Below are 27,868 nucleotides of genomic sequence, written 5' to 3'. Positions count from 1 at the left end.
TATAAATAATGTGGGAGTCAGTACAAGATTAATTATTTGTCATTCGGGGACGTGTAGCAACATATAAACTCTAGGTCGGTTATGTGACATTAAATTTTTAAACGTAACTTTACATGTTAGGTTACGGGATGAAAGTTATAACAATCACTTCAACGTAATGCTTTGAATTGTGTGGGGAATAGTTGGAAATTGATGGAAGATACAACACCGTACTTGTTTTTGTGCACCCACTCATCATGTTTTAATGCAAATAATAGATGCTACATAATGAAAGCGATCAACATTAGATTATCTATTGAGGTCAAAGGATCTGCCACTTAGACATGATGCCATTATTTAATATACAAAGCAATATTATGAAGAGCATTTCCACACACGGTACAGCTTAGTTCATCAGGGAGTGAAACTAAATTCAAGTTGGGGTTCACTCAGGCATAGTATCTCAAAGCCCAACTCGAATCACCTGAAGTTGTTTAGGTTACAGTGTTACCAGACGAAACGTGGAGGGGTTGGCTAGCAAGGTATCACTTCTTTTATGAGTGACTGTACAGTGAGTGCATTTATGTACTTAGATAGTGTGATGAGTAAGGATGGAAGTATGGAGGATGAAGTGCTTGAAAGGGTACAACAGGAAAGAAAGGTTGCTGGTTTTTTGAAAGCAGTCATAAAAAATTGGGAATTGAGTATGGAAATAAAAAAAAGTCTGTATGATAGTATTGTGAAACCCTAACTTATAGAAGCAAAGCTTGGACCTGGTTGGAAGGACTCAAGTCAAGAGTGAGAGCAGTGGAAATGAGTTACCTGAGAGGAACATGTGAAGTTACATGGAGAGACAGACTGACAAATGAGAAAATGAAGGAGCATTGTGGTGTGGATGTGGATGTGATAAAAAGTGTTTGAGGAAGTCATTGAGGTGATTTTGCCCCGTGGAGAGGATGGAGAGTGAAAGATTAACAAGGAAAGTGTATGTGAGTGAGGTGGAGGGGGGGAGTGGGAGGGGGAAGCCAAGGATGAGATGGAGGGATGGAGTGGTGAGGTATATGAGAGAGGGGGGTGTGAGCTGGGGGAGGGCACTGAAATGGCATTTGGCAGGGTGACATGTAGTTGATCTGTTTGTGGCCACCCCTTACGGGATCAAGGTGTCTGGGAATAGGTAGATACAGTATTTCCCATTTGATAGGCTCTGCAGGTACAAAGATGCACTCTATAATGTGTTAGGTATTTTGTAGGGGGGAAAAATATTTGAGGATTTAATATCTTATGATACCAGCAAGTCAAAGGCTCTGACTCTACAGTGTCATTTTTCTTTCTGTCACAGGAAATTATCACATATTGGACTTATTATTAAATATTTGTGGTTATTATTAATTAGATATATCTAGTTCAGCACAATTTTATACTTATTCACATCAGCAACAACTCGTAGTTGTCATTACAATGCGTGTAAACACTCTGGTGACAACATGTTTACATCCAGACCTCATCAGTTGATGTTTTTGTGTTCAGTAGTTCCAACGAACCCTTACAACCCACGCCCCCAACAAAATTCACCCAATTCAGCCAACAGAGTCATCACTGTAATATTGCTTAATTACATGATACCATATATCAGTACATATTGCCATTTTCCATTGTATAGTGCTGTGCCTGTGTTCTCTCCTTTGATGCAATTCTGTTCATTGTGGAGGAGTGTCGTCTGCTGAGTGACTGTGCAGACAAGATTGGTGACGTTGTCTGCTTCGATGACTAGTGAGTGCTTTGTATCTCATGACTGAGGTTTGTGAATGCTTGCTTCTCATGACTGTGGTTCGTGGGTGCTTGTATCTCGTGACTGGGATTCATGAATGCTTGTATCTCATGACTGGGGTTTGTGAGTGCTTGTATCTCGTAACTGGGGTTTGTGAGGGTTGGCAAACTCCTTTCTACAACTTGATCTTCGAGTGCTAAGACACAGGGTGATTTTTGAGCGCATTTTTCTAGGGAGAAAAATGCATCTTGTCATACAGGAAATATGGTAGATAGACAATCCCTGTTAACTGGGGATTTACCTTCTCGGTTATAACTGGGAAGCTTGGGGATTTGCCTTCCCGGGTATTTATTTATCCTGGACATCTGATATGTGCTTCTATACACAGTCTGTGTCATATTGGTATGTACTATACCACTCTTATCCAGAGCCACACAAACATTTCCATTTGAACATAACCTTCTCCAAAACACACCTAGTAGACAAAACACATATTATTGCAATGTCGTGCAGTAAAAATGCACACAGTAAGTTCATTTTGTTAATCATTATTTGATATTCATAACACAGTGTGGCTTTAGGAGAGGGAGGGGATGGGTGGATCAGGTGTTTGCTGTGAGACAGGTGTGTGAAAAGTATTTAGCGATAGGTAAGGATGTGTTTTGGGCGTTCGTGGATTTAAAGAAAGCGTATGATAAAATTGATAGGGAGGCTTTGTGGACTGTTTTAAGATTGTATGGACTTGATGGTAGGTTACTAAAAGGAGTGAAAAGTTTTTATGTAAACAGTAGAGCATGTGTAAGAGTGGGAAATACTGTGAGTGATTGGTTTCCCATGAGAGTGGGGCTGCAGCAGGGATGTGTGATGTCACCTTCGTTGTTTAATATTTATATGGATGGTGTTGTAAGGGAGGTGAATGCAAGAGTGTTAGGTGGAGGTCTGAGTCTGGTGAATGTTGATGATAGAGAGTGGAATCTGAAGCAGCTGCTGTTTGCGGATGATACTGCACTGGCGGCTGATTCAGAGGAGAGATTGAGACAGTTGGTAGAGGAGTTTGGAAGGGTGTGTGAAAGGAGGAAATTGAAAGTAAATGAGAATGAGAGTAAACTGATGAAGTGCATGAGGTTGGTAGATGGTAGGAGGATGAATATAGTTTTGAATGGTGAGTTGCTTGAGGAGGTAGTGTTTTAAACATTTAGCATCACATGTTGCTGTGGATGGAAGAATAGATGAATGAAGTAGGAAAGGTGATAGGAGGAATGAAAAAAGTGTTTAGATGTCATTTGCTTAGAATGGATGTAAAGAAAAGGCTGTATGAGGGTGTTGTGGTACTGACTGCATTATATGGGGCTGAAACATGGAATATGGATGTAGCAGAGAGGAAAAGTTTGAATGTAATGGAGATGAGTATGTGTGGAGTGACATGTATGAATCAAGTGAGAAGTGATGAGGTGCAAAGAACTGGAGTTGCTTGGGAGATGGCTGATCGAGTTGAGCAGATGGTGTTGCAATGGTTTCCGCATATGCAGAGAATGGATAATGAGCGATTGGTGAAAAAGGTAAAAAGATCTGATGTGAGAGGTGTAAGGCTGAGAGGAAGACCACGAATAGGTTGGATGGACAGTGTGAAGAGAGTGTTGGATGCTAAGGGGATGGCTGTTGAGCAAGGAAGAGTGGCTGTGCGTGATAAAAATGAATGGAGAAAAATTGTGAATGAATAAATGATGACGCAGACGAGGGGATATTCACACGCATTGTTTGATCAACTGATCAGGTCAGGTGCAGGTAAGGGGATGGGTCTATTATGATGTGGCAGGGGTAAACCAGCTCTGCTGTTGGGCCCTGCTGCAGATGTCACTGGTTGCACAGCGCAGTTGATCCTCGTGCGGTGTGGTGCAGTGAGGATCTGTCCCTTCTCCCGTTTGAGGCCAAGATGCAAATGAATGTGTTTGAGTGGATGAGTAAATTGGGAGTGTGTCGTCCTGTCTCGGCTACCTCCCTTTCCTTGGGAGAAGCAGCCTAGATATATAGATAGACAGATAGATAAAACATGTGAAAATAAAGAAATAAATCTTGAGCATTCATTGATGAACAGATGATTTTGAAAGAAGTGTTGTACAGTAGAATTATCACAACTCCCTTGCTCACAGTTGTGTAAGTGGCCACGACCCGCCAACTGATTCCATAACTAACCGCCGTCACTCCACATCTAACTTGCCTTTCAGCTGTTTTGCTGATAATACAGTAAATATGCACAAATTCCATGGAAAAATAAACTAAAGAAATAAATTGAGCATTTTTTGGTGAACTGATTGGGAAAGAAATGTTGTACAGTAGAATTATCACGACTCCCTTGCTCACAGTTTTGTATAAGGTTGCTGCCCTCCAATTTATTCCCAAATGCATTCTAACATGAATTGATACATCATTTTAGAATGCTTTTACACTGGCAGAGAAGATAAAATCTAGCTGATAGAAATGAAGGTTTGGTTTGCTAGATAAAATTACTGTGCTTACAATTCGTATGTATTATTGTATCTACAAACCAGCTCAGTGGTGAGTGAAAGGTGGATTACAGCGGTCAGGTAAGGAATAAATTTGTGGGCCGTGGCCACGTACATAACTGAGCAAGGGAGTTGTGATAAGTCTACTGTACAACACTTTCCAAATCATCAGTTTACCAGTAAATGCTCAAGATTTTTTCTTTAGTTTACTTTCCCATGTTTTTATGAACAATTTTTAACAGCATGGACTTGCCAAACTTTCCCATGAGTAATAGATGAAAATTAAGCATAAAATACAATACAGTAATACAGTACATAGTGTACTATGTACTGTATTACTGTACTGTATAACTCACCTAGTGTTGGCATCAATAGAGGGTAGAGTTGTACACCATGTAGTACAGTACAGCACACTTAATCCCGTGTGGTCTAGTAGCAGTAATTATGTATACAGTAATTTCAGAATCACAATAAAGCACAAGAACACGAAGCCCTGAGAGGCCACAAGCATTGCAACAACAATGAGTGAGGCATGGGAGGCCACAGAGTAAGTCATAGCACTAGGGTTTTGCCAGCATATGGTCACAAAAGCAGAGCACATGGATATGTCTTCGCTGAAAGAGATCCACAAGAGAGGATGAGAGAGCAATGGTAGGCTTGGTGTGCTGGGTGTGCTGCTCCAGCAATGAATTCTGATTGACAGGCGCATTGTGAGTGTTCTCATTGGCTAGCATGTTGTGGGATTTTCCCGGGCACTGGTTGGCTACTGCATACATGCCAGTTGATGTGCCTCACTGCCGAATATTGCATAGAACCTCTGGTTACTTCCATTTTCATCAGGGACGTTACATAATTTTGGCGGATACTGCGTTAATAGAGCCAGGTAAACAGCGCCATATATTGTGTTGGGCCAGATATTGTGACAATGGGTAATTCAGAGTTTAAACTAAACAGATTTAAAACCTGGTTAGTATGTGCTGTGATTCTCTCTCTCTCTCTCTCATACAAAATGGAAGGGAGATTGTTATATGTTAATATACTATGTTCAGTACCATACATATAATTCATTACTTAACATCATTACAATAGACATATATAGAATTATATTGTCTGATAATTTAAAAATCTATATTTTTTCCAATGTTACCAGGAAGAGGTAAGTTAACATTTAATATTGCATGGAAATTTTATCTTTATCCACAGTGTTTTCCTGAAACTTAATATGATGGTATTTACTCATGGTTTTGAATCCATGTGTTTTTATTTATTTTTAGTACTGCATTGGACAATACCAACATAAACCTGTTGCCAGTGAACTCTCTGTTGAATAAAAACATCTGGCAATAACCAGAAGATAATCCTTAAGCACATTCTTAGCAGTGAAAGGGTTATGGTACTAGTACAGTCTGCTAGTACTGTATAAAATTTCAGCAAATTTATAGTTCAGGCCTAGTGTATAACCTGAGAGAAGTGCTTTATAAGAAAGTGGCTTCATGTACAACTTTTGATGTAGAAGAGTTCTGTATGTAGTACTGACCTGTCTCTGAATGTAAATGTGGTTAATTTTCCTTCCTTGGAGTGTTATGTAAGGCCAGCTATCAGGCATTTGGCCCCTTACCATTCCCATAGTAGTACATGGCATGGATAATGTTACCATTAGCCATCTACCTCCTGCCAGCATAGTAACCATTCACTTTGGACAATGTTACATTTATTGAGGTCTAGCTTATACTGTTTTATACAGTCAAATGTTGTTCATATAATGATTTGCACAATTGATTTGCATATTGTGCTCCTGATTCTGACCAGTACTGTCTGAAACAGCATAACATAGGCCATCAGTGAGTTTGTATGTTAGTACTAAATTCAGATCATTTTTGAAATGTAGGTCATACCATATAATTAATTGTCCAGTAGAAATGAAATATTTGAAAATTTTGTAGTGTCATAGATCATTAACCCCTTAACCACAGGGATGTCGGAAGTGCGCCGTGCCCGTCCCACGAGGATAATTGCGCTCCGACTGACGTGAAAAAATATATATATATATACAGTATTCCCCCTGAGGGTTTCAAGAATACTCCCCCAGTATCCCTGCTTGTCGTACGAGGCGACTAAAAGGGTTGGTGGTGGGTTAGTGCCCCACCCCGTAAAAAGAACTAACTAAAAAAGCAAATAAAGCGCCTCGGACCCGGACGGACCATACGTTGACGACTAAGGAACGGACAAAGGACATTCTGAGGGTAGGAACGTGGAATGTGAGAGGAATGAATGATGAAGTGAAAGAGAGAGAGATTGTTCTGGTGCTTGAGGATGCAAAAGTGGATATATGTGGATTGACTGAAACTAAATGGAAAGGTGAAAGGATGAGAGAATGGAAATACGGTGTAGGTATATGTGCGGGAGTCAGTGAGAATGAGAGGGCAAGAGAGGGAGTATGTCTGATGATAAGCAAGAAGTGGAAGGAGAATATAAGAGAGTATGGAACAGTGGGTGCAAGGATTGTATGGGTGAGGATGAAAGTAGGTATACAAGCATGGGCGATTGTATGTGTGTATGCTCCAACAGAGGATCGAGTGGCAAGAGTGAAAGATGAGTTTTGGGCGAGAGTAGAAGCATGTATGGACAAGTTTGAGAGGAGCGAGAGAGTGCTGTTGATTGGAGACATGAATGGCAAAGTTGGGAATGTACGAGTGGATGGAGTGGTTGGTCAGTGGGGTGTGCCAGCTGAAGTAGATGGGAATGGTAGTGCTTTGGTGGACATCTGTGCTGGTAAGGGGTTGGCAATAGCCAACACCTACTTTCGTCATAAGATGATCCACCTGTATACATGGAGAGTAATGAGGAGGATGGATGGTGAACTTGTTGAACGAAAGGCAATGATAGACTACGTGTGTGTGGATGAGCGAATGAGAAGACAAGTGTTGGATGCAAGGGTGTGGAGAGGGTGGGGGAATGGAGTCTCGGACCATCACTTAGTGATGGCCAAGGTAGAGCTGCAAAGAAAGTGGTTGAGGAGGCGAAGGGGAAGACAGGAGGAAGCAGCTCCTGTGAGAAGAGTGGAGAAATTGCAAGATAGTGAGAAAAGGACAGAGTATAAGAGCATAGTGGAAGAAAGATTGGGAAGGTATGAGCTAGAGCAGATGGAAGGGGTGGAAGACGTATGTAAGATATTCACGGAAGAGATAAGCGCAGCATGTGAGGCGGTTTGTGGAGTGAGGAGGAGATGCAAGGGTGTGCAAGGGACAGCATGGTGGAATGATGAGGTGAAACGAGCTGTGGAACAAAAGAAGAAGGCATATGGTGAATGGTTGGCGAGTAGAGGTAGGGGAGAAGATGAGAGAGAGAAGAGAGAGGTATATGTGAGCAGGAGAAGGGAGGTTAAGAGACTGGTGAAGGAGAGTAAGAAGAAAGTGGATGAAGAGTTTGGGAGGAATCTGAGTGTGAAATGGAGGGAGAGTAAGAAATTGTTTTGGAAGGAGGTAAAGAAAGTAAGGCAGTGTGAAAGGGGAAATAGTAGGGGAGTGAAAGATAGGAATAATAGATTGTTGGTGGAGAAGAGAGAGAAAGTGAGGAGATGGAAGGAGCACTTTGAGGATTTGTTGAATGTAGAGAGTGAGAGCAGTGTGAGTATAAGTGGTTGGGGAATGGCTGGGAGAAGAAGAGATGAGAGGAGGGAGGAAGAGATCAGTAGGTCGGAAGTAGTGGAAGCGATGAAGAAGATTAAGTTGGGAAAGGCCCCAGGAATTGATGGAGTGTGTGGTGAAATGCTTAGGTATGGGGGTGAGATTGTTGTGGAGTGGATATGGAAGTTGTGTAGATTGGCTTGGGAAGAGGGAAGGGTTCCAGAGGACTGGAAATCAGGTATAATTGTTCCTCTGTACAAAGGAAAAGGGGAGAGAGAAGTATGTGGTAACCATAGGGGTATTTGCCTTCTTAGTGTGACTGGTAAAATATATGGTAAAATACTCATTGATAGGGTTAGGCATATGACAGAGGAGCTAGTTGGAGAAGAACAAGGGGGATTTAGGAAGGGAAAAGGGTGTGTAGACCAGATATTTGTTCTAAGATGTTTAGTGGAGAAGTATCTAGAGAAGGGAAGGAAAGTGTATGCTGCCTTCATGGACTTGGAGAAAGCTTATGACAGAATAGATAGGCAAGGTATGTGGAAGGTATTAAGAATTTATGGAGTGGAGGGGAAATTGTTGAGTGCTGTGAAGAGTATGTATGAGGGAGCTAGGGCTACGGTGCGAGTGGATGGTGAGCTGAGTGAGTTCTTTGATCTCAATGTGGGACTGAAACAGGGGTGTGTAATGTCTCCATGGCTGTTTAATATATATATGGATGGGGTTGTAAAGGAGGTTCAAGGTAGGGCAGTGGATGTGGGGGTGGCCCTGATGAATGAGGGTGAGATTTGGAAGCTTCCGGTGTTGCTGTTTGCTGATGATACAGTATTGTTGAGTGAAGATGAATGCGAGTTGCAAGGTTTGGTGAATGAATTTGGGACAGTGTGTAGGAGGAGGAAGCTGAAAGTTAATGTAAACAAAAGTAAAGTTATGGTGTTTGAGAGGAATGAAGTCACAGAGTGTGCAGTGAGGTTGGATGGTGAGGATATGGAGAATGTGAGTGCATTCAAGTACTTGGGTAGTGTGATGAGTAAGGATGGAACTTTGGGGGATGAAGTAAATGAAAGGGTACAGCAGGGAAGGAAGGTTGTTGGTACACTGAAAGCAGTGATGAGAAATAGGGAGGTGAGTATGGAAGTTAAGAAGTCACTGCATGATGGTATTGTGATCCCTACCCTGACGTATGGAAGCGAGGCGTGGACCTTGCAAGAAGGGAACAAGTCAAGAGTGAGAGCAGTGGAAATGAGTTACTTGAGAGGAGCATGTGGAGTGACGTGGAGGGACAGGTTGACGAATGAAGAAGTGAAGGAACGTTGTGGGGTAGATGTGGATGTGGTTGAAAAGATTAGGAGAAATACACTGAGGTGGTTTGGACATGTGGAGAGGATGGAGAATGAAAGACTGACTAAGAGGGTGTATGTAGGTGAGGTGGAGGGAGGGAGAGGGAGGGGTGGACCGAGGATGAGGTGGAGGGATGGAGTTGAGAGGTATATGAGGGAGGGGGGGGTGATTTGGGGGGAGGGGAGTCAAATGGTGGGTGACAGAGTGACTTGGAGGCGTTTTGTCTGCGGCCACCCTTTGCGGGATTAGGGCGTCGGGCTATAGATAGATAGATAGATTTGCCAAAAATCAGTTATTAGTCCTAGAATATTATAATTATATATGCATATGGCACATACCTTCAGCTTTCTCCTGGGATGTTTGTTGAACCTTCGTCGACTACCGTAGGACTTGTGGAGACTTCTGAAGTTGGGTAACGAAATCTCCACTTTACACTTCCCGATACCCCATAATATGGTTACCACTGCCTGATATTATCACTACAAACACTATTCTATGAATTTCAAGTAGTTTGGAATCCATACAGCAAAAAAAAAAAAAAAAAAAAAAAGTGAAAGCAATGTAAATTTTGAGCGCATACGAGCTTTCCACCCATGCTCGTTCCCTGCTGGCATTCTGAGGTGGAGCTGTCATTTATTATAAACACACTCACACTTTATATTCCTAGTACTTTATTACACTTATTTATATATACAATATTTATCCATAAGTTTCCTTCACTACTAGTAGTTTATTTTAACTCCAGGCATTCACCTTCTCATTCAGTAAATTAGCGTAGAGAGTGAAGCCTTCACTTTCACTGTCATTACTCCAAGTATTTTTACTAATATTCTTATATTAGTAATTATTTACATTTTCTATTTTATTTACACTATTTACATTTCTATTTTATTCACACTATGTTATGCACTGTCACTTGCAGTAACTAAGTGCTCCTTTCCCTTGGAGCCAGGACGAACTTGGGACACTGAAGCACTCGTACTGGGAGTTTCTGTCACCATTTCCTCCACTGGCTCATCACACGATTCACCAGAAAGATCGTAGTCATTGTCCATCATTATCATGGATAAATTAGCCAGTTCACAGTCCACAGCCGAGACGCTTAGTCCTTTACCCCTTCCCACACGAAGTTTAGTAGGGGTAGAGGTCACAGGGCCCTTTGCAGTGGGCTCAGAAGCGGCAGAAATGGTGGGGCGCGAATCCGACATGGTTTCACCTTGAAAGACGACAGTAAACCGAATAATGTGGCGTATTATGGGCAGGTAAGGGTTGACAATGTCAGCGTGGTGCCAGCTGCCAATTTATATGCTGTGAAATGATTGGCAGGAAAGCTAGACAATACATAATAAATTAGGTAGTTCCAGGTGAATGTAAATATCACTTAGGCTTCTCCCTTCGTTTTGTTTCGTTTCATTTTTAAAGGCTCCAACATGCTTGCATTTGTCGGCCTTGGTCACCTAATGGTGGCTCTCCATGCTGCACGATCCATTGCAGCCTCCCTGTTCAGTCCCTTAACCCTAAGGTCACACTTAACCCTTTAAACGCGGATCGTCGCGTTTGTGACGCTCGGCGAAAAGGACATAACGGCGGATCGTCGCGTTTGCGATTCTAGTAAATTTTGAATAACCGCGGGCAAGCAGGCTCCAGCTGGTATTGTCTATCAGTACCACCACCCTTTAGCTACAATTAGCATACTTTACCTTTGTACTACAGTAACCCCTCCAATATCCGGATCAATAGAGTCATCGGTAGGTTCGGATATTGGTTTCGTCCGGATATTGGGCCCCAGCTTATGGACTTGTACTTACGGACCCTAACACAGAGAAACACCTATACAACTCCCTCCGGACATGCATAGCACCTATTTAACACCCAAATCACACCAATAAGGCACATAAATGACTGAAATAAATGCAATAGAAACATAAAATGTGGGTTTAGAAGTATGTTCATACATTAATAAACATTCTGGTACTTATGGACTCTAACCGAACCTAACCGAACTCTGAAAAACACATTCCTACTGCACATGCATGAGGTAAGTTTAGTATGGAAAGAAGTACAGTATGACACTTTCTGGTAAGTATAGTATGGGAAAAAATACAATATGAAACATTCTGGTAAATATAGTATGGAAAATAGTACAACATGAAACCTTTTGGCTACTTACAGCAAGTCCCTGGCCACCTCAATGAATAACCGCCTCCTCTCGGACTGAAAAACACATTCCTACTGCACATGCATGAGGTAAGTTTAGTATGGAAAGAAGTACAGTATGACACTTTCTGGTAAGTATAGTATGGGAAAAAATACAATATGAAACATTCTGGTAAATATAGTATGGAAAATAGTACAACATGAAACCTTTTGGCTACTTACAGCAAGTCCCTGGCCACCTCAATGAATAACCGCCTCCTCTCGGACTCTGACAGTAAGAACGATTTCCTGAAGCACTTGCACTACACTCTTCCTGAAGTCTTGCACTGAACTTAGTCACTAACACACAGAAGTCCGTTCTTTTCACAGTGTTCACTTTAGTCCAAATAATGTTCCATTAAATTTAAGTGTTGCACATTAACTTTTCCCAAGTTTTTTTAAGTTTCCAAAGCCAAAACAAAGAAGGTTAGTTACGTTAAATTTCTTTTCTACTTAGTCTTTTCTCCCAACTTGAAAACCTTAACACAACACACCGTTTTTTTCACTGCACAACACTCAAAATTCCCGTGTGGTCTAGTGGAGAAGTTCTTGCTGTTTATTCACTGTCAGAGCCCGAGAGTATCACCGGCAGGCGTCCAAGGGGTGCATCGGTGGGTAGTGGTGATGGCGTACCGACTACAGAAGACTCTGAAGACAGCCGCAAACTCACGTCGAGCGGTGACTCCACTGTAGCTGATGTGCTGGGCTGTGGCTCGGAGCATGAGGGCCTGTCTTGGGGAGGCAACGTAGTGGAACCAGGGCTTGGCACAGCGGGGGTCACGGGCCTGAAAAAACTGTCAATCGTTGACTGACGCAAGGACCGACGATTCTGGCGATTGATGATGCGCTGCCGGAAAGCACGCACTTCCTCCACGAGTCCCAAGGGCCCCATCTCCCTGTCGCAGTCCGGGTGTTCCAGGTAGTCTAGGACGAACTCTAGATGTTCCCGGAGTGCGCTGAGCTTGGGGATGGCTGGAGTAGTGTCCTGCTGGACGGAGTCTGCATCATCATCGCCTTCGTCGTCGGAATCTTCAAGTTCGGGACTGACACCAGCAACCGAAGACGCGATCTCGATATCAGACAACGTCTGATACCCAGGATCGCCCTCGTCGTCGTCCAACCACTCACGAACATCGTCCACATCAACATCGTCGCCGTGCGTACGTAGCCGTGCATGGAAGTCATCCACGTCAAACCCTAGGAAATCGTACTCCATATCTGTTCCGAGAAGCAGACGAGACCAACCATTTTCAAGAGTTTTCACAGGGACTTCCTTCCATGCACTAGCCCAGTTGTACAGCGCAGACTTGATGTTGTAGCGGCGAAGGTTTTCCAAAGTCCGCTTGCCTCGAGTGTCACGTCCTTCCCTGCGCTCGTCCTCGTCCTCGAGAACCACCATCACTTCGTCCAGGAACTTCCGACGGTACAGGCGCTTTGTTGCCACGATCACTCCTTGGTCCATTGGTTGAATGAGAGCAGTCGTATTAGGTGGCAGAAACATGCACCTAATACGGCCATTCTCAGCAACCAAGTCCTTGTCGCACGGGTGGGCAGGTGCATTGTCGAGGAGAAGGAGAGCCTTTACCTGGTCGCGAGGAATTCCCAGTGTCTTCGTCTGGTAATGTATGACCTCCTTGACGAAGTGATGGTGAAACCAGTCTTTGAAAATCACAGCTGTGAACCATGCTTTCAAAGAATGGTACCATACGACAGGAAGGACATCCATCACCCCACGAAGGCACCGAGGCTGCTTTGCACGGCCAACAATAACGGGCTTAAGCCGGTGCATGCTGTTAGCATTGGCACAACACAAAGCAGATATCCGTTCCTTAGAAAGTTTGCGACCAGGTACACGCTTCTCCGTCTCATCGGCGAGAGTGTTCGTTGGCACCGAGCGATAGAATAGGCCAGTTTCGTCAGCGTTATAGACTTGACCGAGAGTGAGGCCCTCCCTGTCGATCAAGCCCTTCACCTTGTGCCAAAACTCGTCCACTCCATCCTCGTTAGCGTCCAATGCTTCGCCATGTGCTTTACGGTTAGTAAGGCCATGTCGTAACTTGAACGCGAAGAGCCAACCCTCGGATGCCTTGAAGTCAAGGGCGTCGTGAAGCCTTGCAAACTTCTCAGCAGCAGCCTTCAGCTCCGTTCCACGTACCATCACACTAGCTGCACATTGCTGTCGATACCAAATCAACGTGGAGCGGTTGATCTCTGCATACTTGGGGGTAAACATAACCTTCCTCTCCATGTTGCGTTTGCTTCTCGACGAGAAGTCAGCCGTGTACTGCATGAGCTTGTCTCGGGAACGCTTGATATCGAACAAAGTCGACCAGGCCAGGTTGAACTCGCGGAGAATGCGAGAGGAAGACCAACCCGCATCAACCTTCTCCAATATCTCCCGTTTCTTCTCCAGAGTCAACACCACTCTCTTCCTTTTCTCAGGAGGCGGGGCCATCATCACACACACTAAGAGTATGGCAGAGAGCAGCAGGAGGCCTTGCAGCAAGTACGTCACCACCACAAAAGCGAGCACGTGGTCAGCCATGGCGAACAGCGCAGGTCTTGTCGCGGTGAGAGACAGGCGGGAAGTGGGGAGGATGCAGCGGCGCTCTATCGGACGTCGGAGGAATGACGAACCAAAACAATGCTCTCACGCGGCGTGCGCGGCAAGTTCAAAATTACGGACGGCAAAAAATCAATTTTTTTTTTTTTTTTTCAATTTTTTTGGATTTTCGGACCATTTTGGGAATGTTTGATCCCAGGACGATAAGGTTCGGTTAGTGGGGATGTTCGGTTATTGGGCGTCCGGATATTAGAGTGATTACTGTACTGACCTCCGTTGTTGCCAAGTACAGTACAATCCCAGCAATCCGGTATCCAGACAAACGGAATACTCAGAACAACGGGAAAATTCAAGGGCTGGTAAAAATGTCAGTAAGTTATAATTGTGCGCCAATTTGAATGGACCGCCAAACCGCCGTTTGATTGTGTCACACGAGGCTGGGGGAAGTCAGACAAAGCGAGGTGAAGGCATTTCCGGCTGATGTAAATCCCTAGCAAATCCTCTTAACCACCCCTCCTCTCCCCCTCTTTCCCCTACTTGAATTCAGTCATCCTCCACACCTTCCAAAAATCACCAGTCTGCGTTTTGCCACCAGACAGTAAACAAGGTCTCTTGCTATTGTGTTCCTCTGATAGACGGTAATTTGTACACTCCAAAATGCCTAAAGTGCAAACTAAACGTAAGCGTATCGTGCTTACCTTGAAACAGAAGCTGGACATATGCAACAGACTTGAAAAAGGCGAACATTATAAAACACTAATGGCTGAATATAAATGTTAATAGGAATAAAAGTTTACTTTGTTGGAAGAAAAATAAATAAATAATATGCCTGCATTTCATACGTACATCATTTATTTTATTTTCTGCAAAACAGCTGAGTGGCGGGTGAGGGGTGGAGTGATGGAGGTCAGGTAGGGAAGAAGAAGAACAGTCGGAACTCGGAAACGTAAACAAACTCACGTGGGGGCACAGGTGTTGTGATAATTCTACAGTGCCGTCTTAACACATCATCAGTTCTCTAATAAATGTTCAAGCTTTTATTTCTATATTTTATTTTTCAATTTTTATGAGTACAGTACATATAATGAATACAGTAATTCGGTAAACAATGGACTGGTGTAATTTGCAGTACTGCTAGTTGCTAGACATTGCACACGTGTGTTATGACCATGGTGTGTGTTTACAAGGCAGTTTTTCAGGCGGAATCTCTTAGTGTAACCCCTAATATGATTGGTGAGTACCTGAACTGTATTTACTGCTGTGATAGCCTTTTTATAGATTTGACTTGAAAATCAGAAATACGGGAAAAATCTGTAACCGGGAAGGTAAATTCCCCAAGCCACCCGGTTAACTGGGATTATACTGTATCGCGTTTTTCCCCCGTCCTCCCCCCACCACGGCACGGCCAGCCTGGCTGTGATACATGGCAGCGCTCTGAGTGCTCAGAACTGTAAATCTGCGCTCTCCTCTCACAAGCAGTTTATGCTAATAGGAAACGCTTGTTTCCCCAGTTGTAACACTAGCTTTTTTTCTCACAGTTTGCCCCTGTTTAGCGTCAGTTTACTGCAGGCTTTCAAAGTGACATTATGGCGAGTTCTAGCTCTTCCGAGTCAGTGCGAGCGGCCGACAGGAACGAGAATAAAGTGGCGGGCGTAAGGCAGAATAAAAAGCGCACCGTGGTGATCTTTTGAGAAGTAATATGATTGAAAATAATGTAGTATACATGTTTTTAGCTGTGAAAATGTAAATGTTTGTTGAGTGACGGGAAGACCGCTGCCGCGGTGCATGTTGGCCGTACGCTCCGTTGATTTTAGCCTTATTTTCAGTGCTTATTGTACAAATACGGATTCCAAACTACCTATACGTTGTAGTATAAAGTTTACTGTGACAGAATGAGGCTGTGGTAGAGGGGAAACCGGGTTGCTGGAGGTGTGAAAGTGAAGATTTGGTTACCCAGTTTTGCAAGTCTCCACAAGTCCTTGGGTAGTCCATGAAGGCTCAACACCTGTCTCTGGAGAAAGCTGAATGTAAGTACTATCTGCCATACCAAGTATAATGTTCTAGGGTTAATCTCTGATTTTTGGCTAATATTTTCCTACAGGTACTCAGACCGCGATACAACCCCGCCACTTGGGGGGGGTTGACTGTTCACGGCCGCGTTTAAGGGGTTAATGACCTCGTCCCATGTCTTTCTCGGTCTACCCCTAATAACCCCACCCCCAGTATTAACACTTCTCACCTTCCTCACCCAATTTTCATCCCCCATCCTCTCCACATGTCCAAACCACCTCAATCTACCTCTCTTTATCACAACACCAATACACTCCAGTCCCATCCTACCTCTCAACTCTTCCATCGTAAACCCAGCCCCTCCAGGCCTTGGACACAGGGACGCACTGCACATCCACCTAATCATTGCCATTTCTGTACGTCCGAGCTGGCAAATATCTTCCTCCTTCACTGCCCAGGCCTCACTACCATACAGTATTACACTCCTAACACATGCTGCATACAAAGACCCCTTAGCACGTAGGGAGAGCCCTCTCAGTGTCAGGAGAGGCAAGAGCTCCCTGAACTTCTTCCAACCACTTCTCACCCTAGCCACAGAGCCAGCTCCAGCCCCACCTCCAGCACACAACATGTCTCCCAAATAACAAAACTCTTCCACACACTCAAGAGATTCACCAGCAAGTTCATTCCTTTCACGCCTGACAATCTCCACCTGCTCACCCTGGCACTCTGTACACATAAAATTAGCATTATCTCGCAGTCTACCTCTGATACCACTACATCTCTTATGCACCCATTTATCACAAACACCACACAAGATGGAATTACTTCCCACACCCTTGTGGCAAACTGCACATGGCCACTCTCCCTCGTCTTTGACAGTACCGCCACCAACCCTAGATATCATCACTTTAGTTTTATCTGCATTTACTTTTTAAACCCTTTTGCCCCATACCATCTCTCCACTTCCTAAACCTTTCCTCCACCTCCCTTTCGTTCTCTGCAATCTACACCAAATCATCAGCATACAACAACTCCCACGGGAGTCCGTTTCTAAAGTCACATGAAAGGGCTTCAAGTACCATGATAAACAACATGGGACTCAAGACTGACTGCTGATGCACACCAACATTCACGGAAAACTCGTCACTCAAATCTCCATTCACTCTGTGTGAGCACCCACATACATGGCCTTTCTTATATATATTTTTATTACGAGAATAGGTCATGGCATATTTCAAGGGGAAATAAACAGGGAAAATTAGTGAACAAGTGCACGTGGGGTGTTGCCAGGTGATACTTAGCCCATTCCAAGTGTATGGCAGTATCAATTACCTTTTCTTTTTTTTTTAATATATATTATTTTGTATAAGAATAGGGCATAGGGCACATTTCAATGGATGAAATGAGTGGAAAAATCCAGGCAGGATTTGCGTAGCGCGGCGTGGCCTGGGCAGGTGGGAGGAGAGGGTAATGGAGGGGAGGTAAGGAGGGGAGTCAAGGACAGGGGAAAAATGGCTAAACTGTCAACATTGGATGGGAGTACTGATGACATTAGCAGTGCTGACTATAGCTGGACACTGGCAGTACTGACAGAAGATACAAGCCACCACTTGAAAGCCCGAGCGAATTCAAAATAACACGGAATCACAAAAGTGACGCCCGCAGATGATCCCGTGCACCCGAGCTTCACAAAAGTGATGCCCCGTGGTTAAGGGGTTAATTATTTAGACTTGTTTATATGAATCATTGGAGCAGGTGTGGTATCTTAAAGTTATTCTGTCTTGTTGGTTTTATTGTCATAAAAACCCTGTTTATCATTCATCTTACTGCAGTTTTCCATATTGCAATACTACTTTATACCCTTCAGCAGCACAAATCTCATTCCTTCCACTTCACATTGTCCTTGTCTCTTTTTCTAATAATCTTTCTTTGAAAGATCAGGTTATATTTCATGCAAAGTCAGCTTCTTATAGTTTAGTCATGCTGAGCTATCATTATTTCAGTGGTTGCTGCTCTTCTGAACTCTCTTGCATTTCTGTCCCATTATGGCAGACATACTACAACCCATAGCTACACATACACATACACCCTTTTCACCAGTGCTGACAAGGAGCTACATGTGGTAGTGCCATGCACCTTGGATGGAGCAGCTGCAGCTTCCACTTGGGAGCCAAACCTCCTTTTACTGTATTTTCCACCACCTTGTCATGGGAAGGACCCTGGTCTGACTCTGGTGAGGCACTGTTTACCACAAGGGGGTGTCAGATCTCTACATGATGTATGAACTGTACTGTACTGTTGTGGCTAGGTGTAGTAATGTACTCTCCTCTACCCAACCTGTCATTATGACAGTGCTGCAGTCTTGGGCAGCACAGTTACCTGGTATCCATTTCTGTTTAAGACTTGTGTTGATCACCATAATTGAAATAATATCCTTGGAAAAGATTCGACTCTTATAACATGATTATGTGACATCTAACTATAGCGAGATGCCCTAATCCTATAATGATTGGCCATTTGTCTTTTAGTTAGTTGGTTTACGGGGAGGGGCACTAACCCTCCACCAACCCACTTGTTGACACATAGGGAACACCTATGGGTTGGTTATATGGTTACCACCCATCATGGTAAATGGTTTCGAGGCTTACAGGAAACCATTAGACTTGTCATTCAATGTAAGGTCACCAAAAGAGAAAAGAAGGGTAGTAAAAATTGACAGGAAGGATGGGAGAAATAGGAAGAGAGGAGCGCAGACTCAGAAACAGAATGTTAAAGGTGAAGGAAGAAGTAGGCAGCACAACATCAAGTGAGTGGACGATGGTCACCACCACAGCACTACATCAAGTGAGTGGATGATGGGCGCCACCACCTTGTAACTTTATTGCTTCATTAATGCGAGATACTACCAAAAGTTCCCAAAATTTGGCTAAAGAAGGAAAAAACATACATCAAGTCCTAATCACCACCGTCCCCTTCAACGTAGTCTCCTTGGGTGTGCAGACATCGATCCCAGCGCTTCTCCCATGATAGGAACACATACTGGAAGTTCTTGAACACCAGCTTGTTAGGACCTTCTGTGATTTTCTCCTAGACCTTCTCAGTGGTATCAAGTCTTAGTCTTTTCAGCTGGATTCTCATTTTCAGAAAGATAAAAAAAAAAATCACTAGGGGCCAAATCTGGTGAATTCGGAGGGTGGGGGACAACTGGCATGTTTTTTTATGCCAAAGACTGCTGAACAACAAGGGCTTTGTGCACAGGTGTATTGTCGTAGTGAATTACCCAGTTGTTTGTCTGTCGTTTGTTTGGATGTTTTCGCCTGTCACTAGATAAAATCCGTTGGCAAGTTCCACACAGTAGACTAACAATGTCGCAAACATTGTGGATTGCCCTTTTGCGATCTTTGAGGATGGTTGCATGAGCTTTGGCCACGTTTTCAGGAGTTGAACCAGTGGAATGTGACCAGAATGTGCATCGTTATCTGTTGATGTGTGTCCATTTTTAAAATGCTTAAACCAGTCTTAGATTTGTGTAATCCCCAAAGCATTGTCACCAAATGGCTGTTTTAACATATGAGTTTCTGCCACGTTCATCCTGAGCTTCACACAAAACTTGATGCACACACGTTGCCCTTTCACAGCCTCCATTTTTGAGATCACAAAATTTGCAAACTAACCCAAACAGAATGATAAAAACACACACATGCAGCAAACACATCCACCCTACATAACACCACTTGACTCACTAACAAACAAAAGGTATGTTCACTGTCAGCTAGTATCCACGCACCGTACAACAATTGGTTTCCGCCCTGCTTTTAAATTTCGGGAACTCTTGGGTAGCACCTCATATACAGTACAGACAGCAAACAGACATACAAGCATAAATTTGGCTACTCTTGCTGATTTCCACCATACTGCTTCTGAATCTCCAAATTTGATGAGCGAACTGAGTTGGAGGATTCATCTGTTACCAGGGGCAGGAAGTGGCAGTGTGTGTGTAGTTGAGAAATAAAAGGGGAGTGAGGAAGGTTCACACTCAAACACATGGAGATGACAGCATATAGAGCAGATGTTGGCTGAACCAGCTCCTCAGGATTCCTAATTATCTAGTTTTGTAATGTGGGGATTTGAATGCTGTCCTGTTTAGTGATTTTTAATAAGGTTGAGCAGCTTGGCCACCAACATAAAACCTGGGACAAAGAAGTATGGATGGTCAAATACAGAAGTTGAAGTGATACCAAGGTGCCAATGTGGGGTCCTTAAGAAGTAAACAAACCTAGATGGCGGGAAAACAATGTAGAAAAGACTGAGTATAGAAATTGATGATTTAGATTTGAAGGCTAAAATGTGTTTAAGATGCTATTTTATGAAAATTGAATTACTGGAGCATAAAATGGGAAGGGAGAGGACCAGCAAAGCAAGGGAAGAGAAAGCTCAAGGAGTGACCATGCTCAAGGAGTGACCATACAAGTTACTCTATCACCAGAGAAATATACAAATAAGGTCATCAAAGGGGCATATAGATTGCCAATATGAGAGTGCCCTTTAGCCATCTGTATGAGGAAATGTTGAGATAATTGTCTCCATGATAAGATTAGGATGAGTTTGAGAGAGTGTGTAAGAAACGGAACCTAAAGGTGAATGTAGGGAAGAGTAAAGTGATGGTCTTTGAGAGAGGTGAAGTTAGTGAATGTACAGCGAGGTTAGATGGTGAGGAATTGGAAAATGTGAGTACGTTTAAGTATTTGGGTAGTGTGATGAGTAAGGATGGAGGTTTGGAGGGTGAAGTGCTTGAAAGGGTACAGCAGGGAAGAAAGGTTGCTGGTTCCTTGAAAGCAGTGATAAGAAACAGGGAAGTGAGCATGGGAGTGAAAAAGTTACTACATGACAGTATTGTGATACCAACTCTAACGTACGGAAGTGAAGCTTGGACATTGTTGGAAGGACACAAGGCAAGAGTGAGAGCAGTGGAAATGAGTTATTTAAGAGGAGCCTGTGGAGTCACGTGGAGAGACAGGCTGATGAATGAGGATATAAAGGAGCGTTGTGGTGTGGATGTGGATGTGATAGGAAGCGTTAGGAGGAACACACTGAGGTGGTTTGGCCATGTGGAGAGGATGGAGGGCGAAAGACTGATGAAGAGAGTGTATGTGAGTGAGGTGGAGGGGGGAAGAGGGAGGGGGAGGCCGAGGATGAGATGGAGGGATGGGGTGGAGAGGTATATGAGAGAGGGGGGTGTGAGTTGGGAGCAGGGCAGTGAAATGGTGGGGGACAGGGCGACTTGGAGGCGATTTGTTTGTGGCCACCCCAAACGGGATTGAGGCGTCTGGCAATAGATAGATAGATAGATAAGATCAAATTGGAATATGCAAGAAATTTGGAAAAGGTACAGAGGATGGTGATTAAGATGATACTGTACCAGGTTTGAGAGATTTGGCTTATGAAAAGATGCTGATGAAGTTGAAGTTACCAGTGCCTAGTGAGAGAGGAGAGGGGAGATTTTATTATGATGTTTAAAGGTGTTAGACAACTGGAAAAAGTGGATAGAGATCTGTTTGTGGATGATAATAGAAGGACAAGAGGATGCGCTTGCTCTTTACACATTTGACTGCTGCTCGCTGCCCCATGCACTCTTGATAACAAGTGAATCCTCCAATGGGGAGGCGGTGGCTCAATCGATAGAGAGGTGACCTGCAGTTCTACTGGACCTAGGTTCAGAACCCCACTGGGGCAGGGAATAGTTTATGGATTTGAATTTCATAAAAGCAGACATTACCGATCTACCAGAAGACCCACCAACTTGTTGTAAAAATATCCCCGCTAATACCAATACACCAGTCCTGAATGAGACAGCCCTAGCATGTATTCAATATGGACGGTGGGTGTTAGCGCCGAAGTGGTGGTATGTGGAGGTGTGTGGTATGTAGGAGGACTACTGGTCCTTAGGAGCAGGCTGCAAAGCCTATGCCCAGAGTCTCACACACACACACACACACACACACACACACACACACACACACACACGCACGCACGCACGCGCACACACACACACACACACACACACACACACACACACACACACACACACACACACACACACACACACACACACACACACACACACGGGAGTGGGTTTCAGGTAGACAGTAGTGGATATCGAGAGGAAGAACCAAATTTACGCTATGTGTCAAGTGGGGTTGGTGGAGGATTGGTGCCCCTCCCTGTAAAACAATTGACTCTAATCCCTTGGCCACCCCGTTTGGGATACATGGCGTCTGGCAATGAATGAATGTGTTTGCTATCTGATCGTAATATAAACAAGAAGTGATGCCAAGACACAGCAGACCCGTCCCCAGCAGTCATTTTAGTGCTGGTGTATAAACACAACAGGATATCTAATCAGAGATGTCGCATATTAATTTTGGAGTAAATCAGGTGAAAATTGACAATTTTATTCCCATTTAGAATTGTACCCCCGACCCACCTGGCATTGACCCCCCTTACCACTAACTGGGGGGGTAACCCCCATGATGTAATGAGGCATATTATAGGATGCAGATTTGAAAGATGCACTTTAAGGTTTTGGTTTCATGTCAATATGACGAATTTGAAAGGATTCATGGCAAAAAAAATTTTATCCATCCCCCCCTTTTTTTATATAGATATATTTTGGGCCAGCAGCCTGGGCATATTTAATCAGGTGATAGGTCATAGCCTATCATCCCTGTAATTTTAGTCAAAATCGCACCTGTAGTTTTCACATACAGTTGTTAACAGACAGCTGAGTGAAAACAATGCCTGTCCCCGAGCTCCTCCGGGGCGGGGGCAGGTAATAAAACAGTAAAGTCACAGGATTTAAAGTGATATTTAACATATTCATGTTAAAAGAGTCAAAGCCTCTCGATGATTATTATTTCAGCTGTGCTGATGAACACAAGTATTAAATCAACAGAAATGTATACCAGGCAACTGTGGTGCCCATGACTGCAGTGCAGTCACACTGACAGGTTGGTTGAAGGAGGGTGGATTACTTCACCTGGTCATAGTTGGACCTGAAAGAAGGCCATGCAGGAGTGGTTGCTTGCTTGTCATTAGTGGGTTTGGTCCTCCAAAAGGACGAGGGTTAAGCAACAGCTACAACAACAACAATCATTTTCAGTTAATGTTTCCAAGTCAAGAATTAATTGGTATTTTAATTCCTTATTTGGCTAGTCACCTCAGGTGCTGTCTTCCTCAGTCTCCTTTTGTGTGTGATTTCAAGTCTTTTGAATACAATGTGTCTAAGCATCCTGAAATCAAGGGGTTGTGATTTTGACATTTGTTCAGGCTTCTCTGTAACATTGTTTGTGTGCTTCTGGATTTTGGTCTCTCTCTCTCTCTCTCTTTCTCTTGGGGGGCGTCTCAGTGGTAGAGCACCTGACTCAAGACCGAAGAGGCAAAAGTTCATGCCCTGCCGAGTTAGCTGCCGTGCAGGGAGAGGTAGTGCTCTCCTGTCACCTAGCGAGGCCATATGAACGATCAAGGACTAGCGTGGGGAGTTTCTCTCTCTCTCTCTCTCTCTCTCTATATATATATATATATATATACCCAGTATATAAAAAGTAGAGTGATGGTATGTTACTGATTGCAGTTGTATACTGTACTGCCTACTGTTTCATTTCATTTTGTTTAAGAATCCATCATGCATGCATGCATAGGCCTTTTTCATCTAATGGGGGGGCTCCATGCTGCTCGGTCTCTGGCAGCCTCCCTATTCATTAAATTGTTTGTTGGCTCTGGCTTTGTGTGTAGGGTTGGGCAGTTTTTGTATGTGTGAATGTTTCTGAAGTTCTTATGGTAATATCGGTGTGAGCCCACGAGTAAAGCATCAACAGCTGTACTTGGCTTTCAGCTGTCCAAAATACAGTTGACCCTCGATTTTGAGGACTAATAGGGGGAAGACCAGTCTGTTCCTGTAAATTATTCACAGTATGCACTTTAGCAAAAATAGCACACACTTACCATGTGTTGGTCAAGGTAATTGCATAACCACCACAGGCACCCATCACTGTTTTTGAAATTCTAGATACCCAAGTGGTTAGTTAACTTTGTGGCTGGTGCTAAAATTTCAACACTCCTTACCGTAGCACCATTTGCTGACTGCTGCACGTACCATTTCATCACAGCTGAGTCCAACTGTGATTCACGTCCAGTTTTCATGTGTTTCCACAGCTGTACATCACCATCTTTGCTTGAAGAGCCATCAGCACAAAACTTAGATGCATTCTGTATTCAGTTAGTTGAGGCTTTGCATTTCTTATATCAGATACAATTTGCTTCTTCACTTCGTACTCCTTGCATACTTGCACCACTGACAAACCATTTTTGAGCTTGCGAATTAGCTCTAACTTACGAGTCACACTGAGGTTCACCCTTTATCATTTTTCAGGTTTGGGAGACATGGTGACATGATGACTGTTGCCCTTCTGATAAACTAGACAGAGTGACTAGCAGCATGCTAATGGCCACCTATACCCTGTATGATTGACCTGTGGAGCTGAGATGTAAAGGGCGAGTAGGATGTGTTTGATTCATGGGTGCTGATGATGTAAATCTACAGCTCGTCTTATTTTAACACATGTATATTTATATTTTAAATTGCCTGCAATATAAGCAGCCAATTTAAATATAGAATAATTTCCAAAGCTAAAGAGGTCAAAATTAGCTTGAAAAGTTTACTGTTGTCAAGGAAAACTAAAGTTGATTATAAAACTTTGTTAAATGATGTGACGTTTGAAGTAAATTATCCACCCATGTTGTACACTCACGTCCGCATGTTGCACTGCATTCTCCCATGGTGTACGCCTACATCTGCATGTTGCACTATAATATCCACCCAAGGTGTACACCTACGTCTGCATGTTGCACTAAAATATCCATCCACAGTGTACGCCTCCTACGTCCGCATGTTGCCCTACAATACATGCCTACATTTACTGTACTTCAGTGACATAATTGGCAGGCAATCAGCAGCCACAAATCAGACATCCTATTTTACCTATACATCTCAGACGCACGGGTCAATCAAATAGACTATAGTGGACGCTTTGTGAAGCAGTGTACTCTGTTGACATGTCATATGTTGGTCCATAGGATAATGAACCAATGGACAATGCCTGTTAAATCTTAAATCCATTGTTTCGGGGTCCTTAAAATCGAGGGTCAAGTGTACTAAAGTTATGTACACCAGTTTAGTTAAATAACCATGTTTTAGTTGTTGCTGTGACTGAAACTGCCCTGTTCCAACAATCAACCATCCTCTGAGGGAACAGGGAGGGAGTCAAGGGACGCGTGTGTAACAAGGCAGTGACGCTGACCAGTTATATTGATGCCGCTGCATGAAGATTGCATCTTTCTCCAGTACCTAACCTTTTACAAATCAAGGAAGTAGAATAATTACTAGGTAGTTCATTTGTTTATTTAGTCACACAAATGGGCATTCGCTGCTGAGTCAGGTACTGTAAGTGTCAAGAGACTAAAGCACCACTGTTCATTATTACAGGAAGAGGAAGAGGAGGCAGCTGAACCAGTGAAGGTGCAGACAAGCTTCACAGTACGAATGACCAGCTATGACCAAGCCCGGAAAGTGCAGCTTATTAAGGAGGTCAAGAATAAACTGGAGGGATACAATCTTGTTCAGGTCAGTCATGGATAACATTTTTATTATAATGATATTTATTTTTTTATTTATTGATATATTTAAGCAAGGTTGAAAGAGTGTTTGCTTCTGAGACTTTCTCATGGGAGTGAAACTTGGTCAGTGAATGATGGAAACTTTTTAGATTACAGTATTTACATTTCAGAGCAGTTACAGGAAGGTGGGTTGATGGTGTGAGAAAAAAAACTTTGTGTGACCTTTAGAATGAATGATTAAATTAGATTGTAGGAGGAAAGTGTGTTAAGTTTATTCAAGTTATCTTGTCAGATTGGTCACCTAATGCCAGCCCTCAATGTTGGTCGATCTCTGGCAGCCTCCCTATTCAGCCCCTTATCCCCAACGTCACACTTTCTGATCTCGTCCCAGGTCTTTTTCGGTCTGCCTCTTGCAGCGCTACCCCTTACGTTCACGCTGTTCATGTCGTGCACCCAGTTGTCATCTCCCATCCTCTCTACATGCTCAAACCATCTCAATCTACCCCCCTTCATCACAACACCAATATACTCCAGCCCCATCCTTCCTCTCAACTCAACTATCATAAACCTAGCCACTCCCCCAGGCCTCGCAGTCAGTGACCACTGCACATTCACCTAATCATTGTCATTTCTGTATGTTTTAAGCCTTCGAATATCCTCTTTACTGCCTGGCACTCATCACCATACAGCATTACACTCCAAGCACATGCCGCATACAACGATCCTTTTGCATGGGCGGAGAGCCCTCTAAATGTCTGGAGAATATTACACTCCCTGAACTTCTTCAAATTACTCCTTGCTCTAGCCACAGAGCTAGCTCCAGCCCCACCTCTAGCACATAACATGTCTCCCAAGTAACAAAACTATTCCATACACCTAAGAGACTCGCCAGCAAGATCAGTCCATTCACACCTGCCAATCTCCACGTGCTCTCTCCAACACACCACACACACAAACTCAGCATTATCCTGCAGTCTACATCTAATACCACTACATCTCTTTTGCACCCGCTTATCACAAATACTGCACAGGATGGAAGTACTGCCCATGCCCTTGTAGTAAACTCCGCATGGTTACTCTTCGTCTTCTTTGACAATACTGCCACCAACCCTAGATACCATCACTTTTGTTACACACACACACACACACACACACACACACACAATGGCATCACATTCTACAGTGAGGTTACATGAAGTGAAAACCTACTGCATAGCAATTAATTATGTATGAAGGTCAATATAGCGTGGTTTCATTGGGGACAGGGAGGGGGGGGGCCTATGACCACAACCTTAAAAAGAAAAGGGGGGGGAAGGAGGAGGGGGAGGGGGGCTTGCTTTTGGCACCCTCTGTAGCACCATGCTTTCCACTAGGGGTTGCGTCCTTGCCAGGCACACAAGTTTCAGTATTTTGCACAGAAAGGTATCACTTCACCTAACAGTGCACACTGCACTATTTGTTATGCACTTGCACTATTAGTTTTTTTTTTTTTTTTTTTTTTTAATGCGAGGAAGAAGGAACCAAAGGCTATGAGCCCGCAATAACAGTTCCCTCCAAGAGAAAAACAAAATACAATAGAGAGCCAAATTCAAGATCCGATCATTTCGAGATGCCTGGACACACTGCGTTTGAAAGACTGGAGATCATAGGCAACAGGAAATACAGACAGAGGGAGACAGTTCCAGAGTTGACCTGTTGCATAAATGAAGGACTGGGAGTAATGGTTAACTCTTGCATTAGAGAGTTGGACAGAAAAGGGATGAGAGTTTGCTGCTAGACGGGTGCTACGTACCTGTCGTAGAGGTGGAGGAATGCATGCAGACAGTTCAGAGGAGCAGTGACCATTAAAGTAGCGACAGAAAAGAGACAAAGATGCAACAGTGCGGCGAAGAGACAGAGGTTGAAGGGAGTCAGTAAGAGGGGGAGAGTTAATGAGACGAAAAGCCTTTGACTCCACCTTATTGAGAAGAGCTGTATGTGGGGAGCCTCCCCACACGTGAGTTGTACTCCACACAGGGGCGGATAAAACCCCTGTATAGAGTCAACAGTTGTGCTGGGGTAAAGAAAGAAAGTAGTCGGCTTAGCACACCTAATCTCTTGAAAGCAGATTTCACAAAAGATGCAATATGATCTTTCCAAGATAAGTCTCGAGTAAATGAAACCCCAAGCATGTTCAAGGATGATGCAGGATTAAGCTGAATATTAT

General features: G+C 43.6%; 1 protein-coding gene across 1 annotated transcript in view; it reads left to right on the top strand.

The window, feature by feature from the left end:
- mRpL12 (mitochondrial ribosomal protein L12) overlaps positions 1–27,868 on the top strand; it is a 71,151-nt gene that overhangs the window by 30,350 nt on the left and 12,933 nt on the right. Inside the window, exon 4 of the mRNA XM_080274471.1 lies at positions 25,532–25,669. Coding sequence (XP_080130597.1) covers positions 25,532–25,669 — 138 coding nt within the window. The remainder of the gene's footprint in view (positions 1–25,531; positions 25,670–27,868) is intronic.

Source organism: Coenobita brevimanus, chromosome 57 (genome assembly GCF_032717465.1).
Source record: "Coenobita brevimanus isolate Jiangsu-jjx chromosome 57, ASM3271746v2, whole genome shotgun sequence".
NCBI lineage: Eukaryota > Metazoa > Arthropoda > Malacostraca > Decapoda > Coenobitidae > Coenobita > Coenobita brevimanus.
Note: the sequence above shows the minus strand (reverse complement) of the source record. Positions and strands in the feature narration are given on the sequence as shown.